At 47.4% G+C, this 12,691-nt stretch overlaps 1 protein-coding gene across 6 annotated transcripts in view; it reads right to left on the bottom strand.

Moving 5' to 3' along the window:
• Positions 1 to 12,691, bottom strand: part of FRMD4A (FERM domain containing 4A) — a 362,397-nt gene that overhangs the window by 121,335 nt on the left and 228,371 nt on the right. For 5 of the 6 annotated variants that reach the window (XM_017740376.1, XM_017740375.1, XM_017740374.1 and 2 more), the window contains one exon: positions 8,917 to 8,982. In XM_017740376.1, coding sequence (XP_017595865.1) covers positions 8,917 to 8,982 — 66 coding nt within the window. Of the gene's footprint in view, positions 1 to 8,916; positions 8,988 to 12,691 lie in introns of all 6 variants that reach the window. The other variant, XM_017740377.1, reaches the window with a different exon arrangement.

The raw sequence follows: 12,691 nt of genomic DNA, 5'->3' as shown, positions 1-12,691 counted from the left end.
TCCAGGCTGAACAAAAGCTCCACTGAAGCCACAGAGCAGCTGAGCCAGTCAGAAACAATAGTGGATTTCTGAATTTCTCCCAAGTAACAGTGAGTGAGATGTTTTCTCTGTAGCAGACCCATTAGATGCTGGATGTGCCATTCCTGTATTGGTGTATGTGGTGGGAGGTCGGCAGGACAATTTAAATTGCTGATGTTCTGCAAAACTTCAGGAGTTACCTCACAGGAAAGGAAATAACTTTCTCCCTTCACCAGATGTTTTAGTGGGATTTTCATCAGCTCCCCCCGTAAGTTTGAAAAGTTCCAGGTGTTCTCAAAATTAAGGATATTTGACAAATTTTAGCAGAAGAATTGCAAAAAATTGCTGAATATCTTCGCCCCCATTTAGCCAGCTGCAAAGAACATCCTGCTTTCAGCATATGCAGTATGAATAAACATGTGTCTTCAGCTTATCTCTCTCCTGACAGCTCATGGATATCTCCCCAGCCTGTATTAGTTTAAAAGCAATTTATTCTGGAAGACTGATAATAGGGATATTGATTATGCAGGCCTTTGGAAATCACACCCTCATTTCACTCTGCGGAGGGCAATGATTGCCATTCCCAGCTCATTTTCTTATGAGGCTGTAAGTACTTTGCTGTGGGAGTCTTTTTCCTGAGGCTCCTCATGTGGCACCTGGCACACGTGCAGGGTTCAGGTTCAGTCTTGGGGCACATGGGGAAAACCAGCTCTAAGCATTTCTCAGAAGCCATCAGGCAGCTCAGAATGAAGGGAATGTGCAGCACTGCTGTACCAGGGAAGCATCCTCCCCTCCAATTAACTTCCTCAAGACACAGGAGTACCTCTGCTCTCGGCAAGGTCAGTCCTGACCCGACACGTTCTCAGGGGACGCTTTGCTCCCAGCGGCTATTGCCCCCTGCCTCCACCTGTCCCAGCTTCTGCTCGTGCTCCTCCCATGCCTATGCTGAGGAACGAATCTGGATGGGCTGAACTATCCCTGCTGGGTTTCATTAATTTCCAGTCTTGCCTTTCCCAGACACAGCTCTGCTTTCTCTAGAGCTGCTTGACCAGATTGACCTTCCTGCATGGCAGATCCCCTTGGAGGCTCTCTGTGTTCCCTATCTGTTTGGGCTCACTGCTGATCCCTGCCTGCAGCTGTGCACCCTACTTGACCTCTTCAAATCCTGCTCCCTGTGACCCTCACTGATGTGCATTACCTGCCAGCTTGCTCTGCACAGGCTGCCTTGTTGGAATGTTCTCCTGTGGAAGCTCCATCGCTGGAATGCTCTCTGTAGCACAGGGGCCATGTCCATTCTCACCCATCGTGAGCTCCAGGGAGCCTGGAGCATCCAGCAGACTTGGGAGCTGCTGAGCTTGGACTAGCACCACTCTGTTGCTCTTAATGGAGCCAAGCCAGGGTGCACAGCAGAGGCTCTTCACCCCTAGTTTCTGAACTCAGGATTTCCCCCTGAGATGCTAATTCTGCTTCCTCTCCCAAATCTTTTCAGTTCTGCCCTCATAATCAAGGGCAACCTTGAGATTATCTGCTTTGCCACCTTCATCCTGCCTGAGATCCCTCTGGCTCTTAAGCTGAATTGTTCACTCCCCAGCTCTGCACATCAAATTTCTTTATTTTCTGCCCCTGTGCTCTTCCATTTCCATTTTCAAGCAAACACTCTCCCCTAGAGGCTTGACTTCTGTGGACTTCTTGGTTCAGCGGAGCCTAAGCTGAGAACTGAACCCCCAAGATACAGCCCTCCAGTCTGACACCATAAGCTCTGTAGGCCATGGATAGCAGTGCTGGGTGCTTTTTGAGAGATTAGAGAGGCTTTGCAGAGCAGCTCAACACAGGCACACCTTGCAGGCTGGAAGGATGGATTTGGGAGCGCACCTGGCTCTCCTGGTCCATTTTTCATTTACCCATTTACCTGGTCTAAGACAACATCTAGGTATTGTGCACCAACTGTGTCTGCAGGAGGTGTGCGGACTGGGAATGCTCCCAGCACCACACTCCCAGCACCACATTTACCTTGGAGAAGCACTAAATATATATTTTTTTTTTGTGAAGAGACAACTTTTCAGCAGAAAAGCTCTTAACTCACTGTTCACTGGTTGCTCAGTGAGAGCACAGACATGAATTGCCAGTCCGGGCTTCCACCTCCCTTTTAGCAGAGCAATGTCCCCTCCATCTCTCCCCATCCTATGGTGACCAAGCCCCGCCATGTATCTGCAGTTTGCAGCTGTGCTCAAAATGATCAGAAGTTTCAAACAGGAACCTGGGAAGCACAGGAAGGCCAGGATAAGTCTTTCCTGTCAGGAGAGAGGCTTCACACTCTTCATCTGTCGTGAGCCACAGGCTGTGAAGGGGCAATTGTGTGCTTTGTCCCGGTGATATGAACCCTACTTCAGACAGTGCTTGGCAGGATCCTTCTGAGTTGATCCAATGCTTTGGAGCTCCATAATTTTTAATGCCAAAGATGTTAAAACATCTCCTTTGCAATTTTGCAAACACTTGCTGAGCTGGACTACAGTCTCACTCTTTCTGTAGTAAATCAGGATTTATTTCCTAAAGAAACCAAAGTCCTAGCACTGCAGTTTGTTAAAATAAAGCCTCCTTTCTGAAAGGCAGAACTGAGCCCCCTTCAGCTCAAATTTATTTTAAATTATGATCCAAATCCAATGTTTGCACATTTTCTCAGTGTGAGGGACTAGATCCTGCCAGATCCCTAGTAGAAAACTCCACTCATGTTCAGCCTGGTCTCCAGTTATTTGTCTGCCTACACAAAACATGCTTTGTTTCTTTGGAGGAGCAACACACCAACCCACAACCTTGAGAGCCACTCAGAGGACCACCAGAAATCAAGTCAATTCTGAGTCCTTGTATGAAGCTGAAGGAACATTTTTCAGCTGCTTCACTGCAGGCGTGGAGAGGCTGGGTGGGATGAGGGGATGCAGGGATCCTTTCTTGGGCACTCACCAAGGGCATCATCACCAGCCCATCCCAGATCTCCATGACCAGTAGGATATGCCCTATAGGCAACTCCAAGAATATATTCACCTGATACTCCTGCAAGGGTGTAGGGGAGGGCAGCGGGGTCAGCAGGGTGGTACTCACCCCTGTGCTCGCTCCTGCCTCCTCGCTCCCAGCCCACTGGCTGCTCCCTCCTTCCACAGGGACAGTTAAAAACGCCTTTGGAGCAGAGCCTGGTGTGCTGCAGGGACCGGGGCTGCCTCTTCCGCATGGCAAGGACGGCTACTGGCACCCAAACATCTCCATTTACGGTCAGGGCTGCACGGCTGCATTTCTGCATCAGCCCCAGGGCTGATGTTTCCAAAAGGATCCCCAGTTTTGGCAGTGGAGCAGGGCTGGACCCCATTCTTCTGCAATTATTGTGGCTTCCCCAGGGAGATTGAGACCGTCCTGGGGCTTGTTTATCCCTCACTGAGCATGGAATATATCGCTGTGGTCCTCATGCAAAACCTGTATCCAAAGTTAGACAGCTTCTCCCAACACAGGCAGGTGCCAGCCTCAGCACCACCTGAAGGGGAACCCTTGCAGTTTTCCCACCATGCCAGCCCAGGTAACCACCCTGCTCATTGGCATACAGAAGGGAGATTGCAACAAAACATGGATAAAACCCCATGGATTGCAATTTCTTGATCACAAGCAGTACTGAAAATACTGCAAAAAATATAACAGATTCCTGGGAGGAGAGCAGAACGTTTTATTTCTCCCTCCAGCTATAATTAGTGGAGCTATTGCTCTCAAAATATGCCATTGCTTCCCCAGGACACCGAACCTTAGGCTGGTGCTAGTGAGGCTGATCCCAGAGTAGTGAGGGACACCGGTGTGCTCCAAACGGAGCATCTGCACTGGGACAGCCACGCTGGTGACATCCATCCGTGTGGCAGTGAGTCAGCAGCCCACAGGGCACTTTGCCAGCCCGGCTCTGGCTCACAGCTCCAGCGTCTCCCAGTCTGGCTTTGAGGCGGTTCCTGGGGATGAGATGCTGAACCACGGCAAGTGCACTGGAAACAAATCCTGGGCTCCTGAAAGATTCCTGACTCACTCAAAGCAGAGTTGGTTTTGAGCAAGGCACTGGAGGTCCAGTGCATCCCATTAATTTTGGCTGTGCATATCACTGCTAACGTGTTTCTGGGTGCACTTGCACGGCAGCTGGGAGATAAAAATGCTGCAAGAAGAGTTACTCAAGAAATGTCAACATGAACGTATAGGTGGGTTAATCACCAAAATACCTATGGGTTGTGCTGACTTCCCCATTTCTCCCTGGCTCTTCCAAATCAGGCTCAGTGCTTCCTGGGAAGAAGGTTAGCAACAAATTGCCCAGATATTTCCTACAATCGAATTGCAGAGCCTCCAGACCCCACAGACAGCTCTGCTATGAGCCTCGGATGAGCTCAATTTCTGCAATAGCTCCTCCAGAGAGAAAGAATTAGGAGGCTTAACACTTTTGGATGACAGTTGCTGGAGCTGCTGTCAGATAACAGGCACCGCCAGCCGGTGCAGGAGCCGGGATCAAGCCAGGCTGCCTGATTCAGCCATCCCAGAAAAAGAACCATGTTTATAAAACCCACATGAAAAGGAATGAATAGCCAATTATGCAGAAGTCTTTAAATAAAGCAACACAAACCTTTCATGTGCAGCAGACAAATGATACACGGTCACTGGGAAACAATATAACAGAGAGGGAGGCTGAGAGTGGGGAATGGAGGCAATCCATTTTCCAGAAATAAGAAAAGGCTCTTGCTTGCTGAAAATGATCAGCTGGATGAAGCCAAACACTTAAAAAAAAAGAACTGTGCTAGAAAATAAACATGCATCAAGCAGAAAGGAAAAAAACCCCAGATCTTAAGATCCAAGGAGCCACACTCTGCTTCTGCTCAGAAAGAAAAAACTGTCAAAAAATCATACTGTGTAAACTTGCCACACACCCCAGATCTTCAACAGGCATTTATCAAATGAAACACACACCAAATACAACTCTTCTCCCTAATCCCAAGTCAAACAGCCTTTGAGTTTCAGACCCTCAGGAAGAGATTTCCATATGATCCTCCTCTGTCTCCATTTATGATTAGCCCTTCTAAATTTCAGCATTTATCTGACAAAACACATTGGGGAAGCTTTTCTTTTATCTGCAAAGCCTGTGTTTCTGCTTTTCCTTAGCTGCTGCTGCATCACTCTGCAGCCGCTCAACTTGGGAGGAAAAGACTTCAGTCAAGACCCTTTGATTCAGTAAAGCCAGGATCTCTTTCCAGATGATGGTAACCCCAAACCCTTGCACTCTGTGCCAACACTGAAGCAAGCCAACATTCACAGAAGGGGTTATAAATGCTGCCTCAGAGCCAAAATCTCACTTTTGGGGTATGGGAATGAAAATAAAACCTATGTGCCTGGTGGGTCCCACTGGAAATATCTGTGTGGCCTGTCAGAGGGGTCTTTGCAGTTTTGGGAGCGAACTTGTGGTGTCGAAACATTTCAATCTGGCCTGGCAGAGCTGTCACGCTGAGCCACTGGTGACTCCTGTGTGCAGAAGCACCAATTCCACTCCCTGTCCTCCTGCAGCCCAGGGTATGGTCCTCATTACTCAGCAATTGATACGTTTCAAATGACATATTCATAAACCCCCGAGTCTGATCACAGCTAATTCACAGACAGAAAGGGAGTACATTTGCTTAATACACTGCTTTTTGCAAACACCCTGATTGTTCCCAGATGCATCCGGTTTTGCCCAGCAGCACTTGAGGCAGGAGGAGAAATAATTTCAGCTCCCCAGAATCACTGGCCAAAGCTGTTTCAAGACGCTCCAGGAGCCCTCCTGCATCCTTTTGAAGGAGTGGTACCCAGCTCTCTCCTTCAATCAGACCCACCATCTTCTGCTGTTTTTTTTCTACACCAAAAAGGAGTACCTCAAAGATGATCAGAGGGCTGGAACATCTCTCCCATGAAGAAAAGAGGAGAGAGCTGGGGTTGTTCAGCCTGGAAAAGAGAAGACTCCAGGGAGACCCCATTGCAGCCTTCCAGTACTTAAAGGAGTCTTATTAAAAAGAGGAAGAGTTACTTTTTCCTTGGGCAGATAGAGAGGGGAAAAGGAGGAACTGTTTTAAACTAAAAAAAGGAGGGATTTAGATTAGATGTTAGGAAGAAATTCTTTACTCAGTTCTAGTTAAAGGTGGCTTGCCCATGGCAGGGGGTGTGGAACTAGATGGTTTTTAAGATCTCTTCCAACCCAAACCTTTCTATGATTCTGTGATTCTATGAAAATACAGCAGCAGGACCTCTGAACTCTCCACTGGGCAGAGCACCTGATACCACACACGCAAGAACTGAAAGGCAGTGTAAAGCCAGATGCAGGTTAGGCTGCTATTTTGATCTCACCTGCGGCAGAGAAAGCAGTTCTGCTGATCCCCAGTGGTCTTTCCTAAACTTCCCGTAGGAAGGGAAAAGCCTCCAAAAAAGGTTGAGGTTGGTGAAAAGAAGGAAGTTTCACATGAGAATTTAAGAGACTGACTCCTGAGCAATTCAAGCCAATGCAGGTCCAGATCTTGAGGCCCAACAAAGTTATGGAGGAACCTCTTTCATGGCAAAACCCAGCAAACCAGCCCTCTGTTCCAGCCCGTGGCAAGACACTCATGGAAAAATACAGCTTTGAAGTGACAGCCAGAAGCTTGGGCTTGGATGAACATTTTATTTACAGCTTCTAATTCAATTCAGCTACAAGATAAGGTAACATTAATAAAAACAACGCTACTCAGAACTTACAAAACAACTTTCATCTGAAATCTCATTATAAGACACAAACAATATGGGTCAGTTGGTGAGATTTCCCCTAGCAAAGCGCATGTTGCTCCCAGAGGGAGCCCAGCCCACTGAGGACCTGCTGGGACAAAGAGCTGCTCATCTTGGCAACCTCAGCCCACTCCTGCCCCTGTGGAGCAGCTCGAGGACCCCCCCAATGCTGGTGGCTTTGCCTGTAAAGCAGGCAAACCGAAGCGTTGTGCCCATATCTGCAAAGAGTATTAATACCGGAGACATACTCAAGTCCAAAACATCCACTTTATCTTCATCTGTTCCACCTAAAGGTGATTTCACCCTGAGTACAAGCTACCTAGCAGCATTGTCATTAAGCCAGAAAAGCATCTGAGATGCTGCAGTGGACATTCCTGTACATATGGGGGCACTGGGGTGCTCAGAGATCTGAGTACTGCATGAAACAGAGGTTAGTGCTTTTTCTGGCCATGAGTTTTTCATCATCACCCTCCTGGCTTTCCCCATTTGCACATTACTTGAAAACAGCAAAACGATTTGTTGTACTAATAAAATTCAACCACGGGTCACTTGCAAACTAGTTAGTGTGATTTACAGAGCAATTTGCTTCCTATATTGATTACAAGGAGTTGAAGGTGTGATCAAACACTTAAAAAAACATAATATCACGTGACACCATTTCTGCTCCCTCAGAAGGGGACACATCTTCCCAGACCAGGCTTCTTGGCTGTCATCTTCCTGTGGTTTTTTACTGTCATTGATTAAGCCCCAAATAAGTAGGTTGGCCAGGGCAGCTCACATAGATTTCCTGCAGTATATTTTAAGCTGTGATTATTAATATACTGAGCAGTACTTTAGCAGAGATATTCTCCAATAGTCCATTTTAATTTTTAATTGAACTAAGAAAAATTAGAAAAGGCATTTAGATGACATAGGAAGCCAAGCCCTGTGCCCTTGTGATGAAGGTGACTAAACTTCCCCTCAGCCAGCTGCAAAGCATCAGAGAACCTGGTGCAGCCTATGCAGAGACCATTAGTATGGTGTTTTGTTTTAATTAGTCATCCTGATTTAGCTGCTCTCCTTCCCCCACTGGCCTGACTCATGGTTATCCAGGTGCTCTCTGAGCACACCAAGTGTCATGGGCAGCTGAGGGGCTTCACCTCCTAGATGACTATGTGCTTAAAAACCATTACCCACTAACAATTTTGTAATGGTATTTTTAAGCAACTTTCCAGAAAACGAGGCTGAATGTGCTTCCGGCAATTCAAGTCACCTTCAGCCATCCCCATTCAGGTTTGTCGGTACTGGGTAGGATCCTGCCCCCGCCCCCCATCTTATCAGCTGTAGCCAGGGCATTTGGGTGCTATGGGAAGTTTCATTTCCTGCTGCTTTGGCTGCCTGTGGCTGCTCTGAAGCCTTTGTAAAAGGAAAGACATTCTTCTAATTCTTGTTATTAACCCGTTGGGGATCTCCGAGACAGGAGCCAAAATTGTCAGGAAAGTGTAGGACGCTATAGTTTTCACCAGCCCATCCTTACAAAGCCACCATCAGACTCTCATTGTTTCCAGTCTTCCTTTTTTTTTTACAAAAGTAAAAAATAAGGCAGATGGAGCATGGACTTATTTTAATACATATTTGTGTTTGACTCATGAGCCTACAAGCAATGCCCGCCTGTGGCACCATCACAACGTCTTCTGCTGCCAACCACGTTCCCAATGCAGGTGTGGAGCCCAGCACTGAACCCCAGCAATTCACGATGGCGAGCAGAGAAGCTGGAAGTGTTTTAAGCAGATGCAATCCATTTCTCAAAGCTAAGCAGTACCTCAAAAAACACAGTTAAGGGATATAGTAACAGTGTCAAAAATGACCAGTGGTGCTTTTCTATCTCATTGGCAGGGACTGGGACAGTTTTGCCAAAGAATAAAGTAAAAATATCTTGAATTAGACCTTCCCACAGATATGCCTTTGCAGATCCTTCCCAGGCAGCACTACTGAAGCTTCCCTGAGCTCTGCAGGCAGTCACGGTGTGAAGCTGCTGAGAAAATCAGCTGAAAACCCTTTTCTCTCCCTACGCTTGTGAAAACCCGTGGCTGTAGCAAACTATCAAATGATGAAACATGCAGTTCCTACCTGAACAAGGAGCTCCAGCTTCCTGTCATCAAGAAGGTGCACTTGGCATCTGCGACCCTCTGTCATCTGCAAGAGAGAAGAGGAACGTGTGTCAGGGTGCTTGGTGTTCCAGCTCAGCACGTGGCTGCTGGTATCCCCCAGCACAAGTTAGAGGCTTTCATTTGATGCAGTCCTTTTGGTTTGTGTTTACTTATTTCTTTTTAAATTAGTTCCCCATCTTTTGGCACCAGGGTAAAGAAAAGGCTGGAAGGAGAAAAAGAACAGCCACCCCGGTAGCTGTCAGGGAGCGGCGTCTGGTGCCTGCTTGGATGCAGCTGCCAGGAGGAGGTTGTTCCAGTATGTACAATGGGGGCACGGGATGGATTGCAGCACAGAAGTCCTGACATTTCATACTGAAGCCTCCAGCTCTGCAGCTGGCTTAGCTGGCAGAGGAGACATCCAGGCAAGTTTCCCCAAGCCCCTCAACAGCAGTGATCCAGCCATGCCACAGGTACTGAGGAGCCAGGCTCCTCCCTGGGCCGTGCTGATGGTGTTCCCTGGAGTGGCCTCAGGTGTTTGCTTTGCCCTGAATCCTGAAATGGGCTTGTCCTACTTGGAGCATACTATTTAAGATGTACCACAGGAGCCACTTGTGACCATTGTACTGGTCCAAAGGTGCTTCCATACCAGCACAGTTTATTACAACAGTTAGCAAATGATATCAATGAAACTATTACATATACAAGATTTATATGAGATTTCCAAGGTCCATCAATTGAGGCCCTAAGAAATAAATGAGCTATGATATGAGAGAAGCCCTTTACAGTGCATTAAGCCCTTTCTTGCAGAGAGCACCGTGAGTGAGGAGCAACTTCGCTTTGCAGAGTTACAGATCTCAGCTTAGTCCCACAAAGCCCTTCAGGCACAGGCACAATCCCACTATCTGTTAATGGGATATGGGCCGCCTTAAGCCTCTTTGGCTCTTGGAAATCCCTTTCTCAGCACGACTTAGGCAGCACACAGGCACCCCCCCCAGTGTGGGCTTGCCCTACAACACTCACGCACACCTCGACCCATGTTGGCACAGACCCAGCATAGTCTCACAGCTCTGCTTAGACCACCAGGGACCCACCCACCCCCACAAAGGCACCTTCCTGTGCTTTGCATGGATCCCCAGCTCAATTGAATAATGTTGATTGCCATGATGAGTCCTAAAGCATCACCAAAAGGGAGCAGAGGGTCCACAGGATCCTGGCAGGGGGGTCACAGACTGCTGAAGACATGAGTGCCGCAGCATCCTGGGCATTACTGCCCTTATCCATCACCTCTCCCTACCAGTGCCAGCTGAGCTGAGCCCCTGATGCAAAGCTGCCTTGCAGAGAGTGGGGAGAAGTGTGCTTGGGGGGTTAACTGAGGGCAGTTCAGCTTTCTGCTTCAGCTCTGTGGGTTAAAAATTGGGTGCTCCTGTGGCTGATGGGGCTGGATGTGCTGGCGTCTGGGAGGCAGTGGTGGATGCTCCTCCATCAACTTTGCCCATTCAAGAATCCAGACGTGTGGCCATTGCCGTGGGATCTGCAACCTCAGCCGTCTCCAGCAGTATCATCCTCATCCTGCTGTCTCTCAGCACAGGAGCCCATCAGCCTTTTCTGGGTGATTCTGTCCTCCCTCTTGACATCTCTGTCCCACATCCATCTCTCCCTTAGGCTCGGATCGGAGTGAGTCTTACCCTGCACCCAGCCCCGTCCACAAAGCAAACATTCAAATGTTTCAACAACTCTATTGAACCTCAAGCTGGCCATGCAAGATGCAGAGTGTATTATGAGAAAACTTTAGTCAAAATGAGCTTTTCCCTTCAACTTATGCACAATTTACAATTGTGGAAGGTACAATCCCATGTCATTCACGCAGATTTTACCCCTTTTTGTTATTCACATCAGCACGTCTCTGAGTATCCTGCATGCCAAATAACATTGCTTTCCCTCTCTTCTTCCATCAGCACAACTGGAGCCCTGGCATTGCAGCCAAAGGAAAACCTTGTAAAACAAGGCTTCTCATAAATGTCAGCCAGTTACTGCCATGGCAGTAAATTGTCTTACGAAAATTTCCTCCAGTAAGAAATGTTATGCAAAATATGGTTTCTCCTAAGGTGTATTACTTGGTGAGTGAGATTTTTCACTGTTAAACAGCTTTCAGCTCAGCTGTAAAGCTACGCCAGAGGCTCACAGAAGGGCTTTGCAATGGTTTCTCCTACTTGGAACAAGAGTCGTGTGGATTATGTTCATGCAGGCACAAGGAACTGCAAGCTTCCTTCACTGGGCTTCCCCGGCAGATAAAATTCTGAGTGCCTGAGCTGTGCTTTGACATCTCCCTCATCCTCTTACTGCCACATATCCACTGCATCTCCAAGATGGGGAATGTGCACTTATATTCCAGCTTTAATATGACTTTACCCAAGGCAAGAGATAAAGCAATGAGTTTGTTGTGGTGATGGCAGGGATGGGAACACAGTCCAGCTTTCGTGTGTTATGCTCCATTTGCTATAACAAAGTTGAAATATGAATAAAAGAAGGTGAAAGGGGGAAGAGGGAACATTTTCTGAGATGTCTGACTTTGTGTTTTAATGTTTCAGCAAAGCACTTGCTTTCTGTGCAGAGCTTCTTTAGCTCTCCATGCTTTTCCAGCCCAGAGTTTCATAACCCCTTAGTGCTTTCACTGCTAAAAGAAATCCCAAATGCAAACAGCTGGGAACATGAATAAATATCTGAATAAAGCAATGCTCTGAAATGCAGCACATGGTGGTTGACTAATTGAAAGGCATTTCATGAACATCCCTTGAAGCTCAGCAGGTCCACAGGTTGGAAGCGTTTCCTTCCCCCAGCCATGAGGCTTTTCATTTCTCTTAGAAATGCACAGTGCTCTCCAAGAGAAAAGAAAAGAAGGTAGAGACAGGCTTCCTATTCAATATAAGCTAAAATATGATGGTCCTGCCCTCCCTTCTTTCTGCTTTATTATTCCACCAGGTGTCTGAAGCCCACATTATGCGCTTTTTTGCATCGTCGGATCAATACAAACTCTGCTAGTTTGTCAGAGCAAGAAACAGGAACATTTCAAAGCACAGCGAGAAGGCCCTGATTTAGCACAGTCTGGGTAAAAGATGCTGCCTCTGACACTGCAAATTGGCTGCTCTGCACTGTCTGCTGCACTGCCGTGCATGGGGCTGTTGCTGGCTCCTGGGAAACGAGTCAGGGAATGCTTTCTGCTTCCCTGTGCAATCAGAGAAAGGAAATCAACACCAAAGCCCTACGGATGGGAGCAGGAGGTCACCAAGATGAGCTGAAGAGTTCCCGAGTTTGGATGGAGGGAGACCACATGTTCTCCTTTCCCAAGGCTCATACCCAGAGAAGGATGGGGACAACTAAGCAAAGAGGAACTTGAACTAAGAGGCACAAAGGCATAGCTTTCCCTTCACCTTGAAAAAGCAAAATCCCAGCACAGGGACAAGAAACAATGGTTAAGAAGACTTCCTGTCAGAAGAGGAGGACACTTGATGTGGCAGGGAAACAGGGGAGTTCAGTCCTAATCAAGTCCTGGTTTTCACAATGAGCTCAGTGAGATTTCCTGTACCAACACAGTCCTCCACTTTCCTTCTGAAAGGCAAGATCCCTCTTCCCTACCTCCAGAAATTAAAAAGCCAAGTTCAGCCTAACAGTTAAGATGCCCTTGATGCTCAAAACAGAGAGAACACTCAGACATTTCAAGTGAGGTGAGAGTTCCTAGTTGAGTTCCATGGTTATTC

Source organism: Corvus brachyrhynchos, unplaced genomic scaffold, assembly GCF_000691975.1.
Source record: "Corvus brachyrhynchos isolate BGI_N302 unplaced genomic scaffold, ASM69197v1 scaffold307, whole genome shotgun sequence".
Lineage (NCBI taxonomy): Eukaryota > Metazoa > Chordata > Aves > Passeriformes > Corvidae > Corvus > Corvus brachyrhynchos.
Note: the sequence above shows the minus strand (reverse complement) of the source record. Positions and strands in the feature narration are given on the sequence as shown.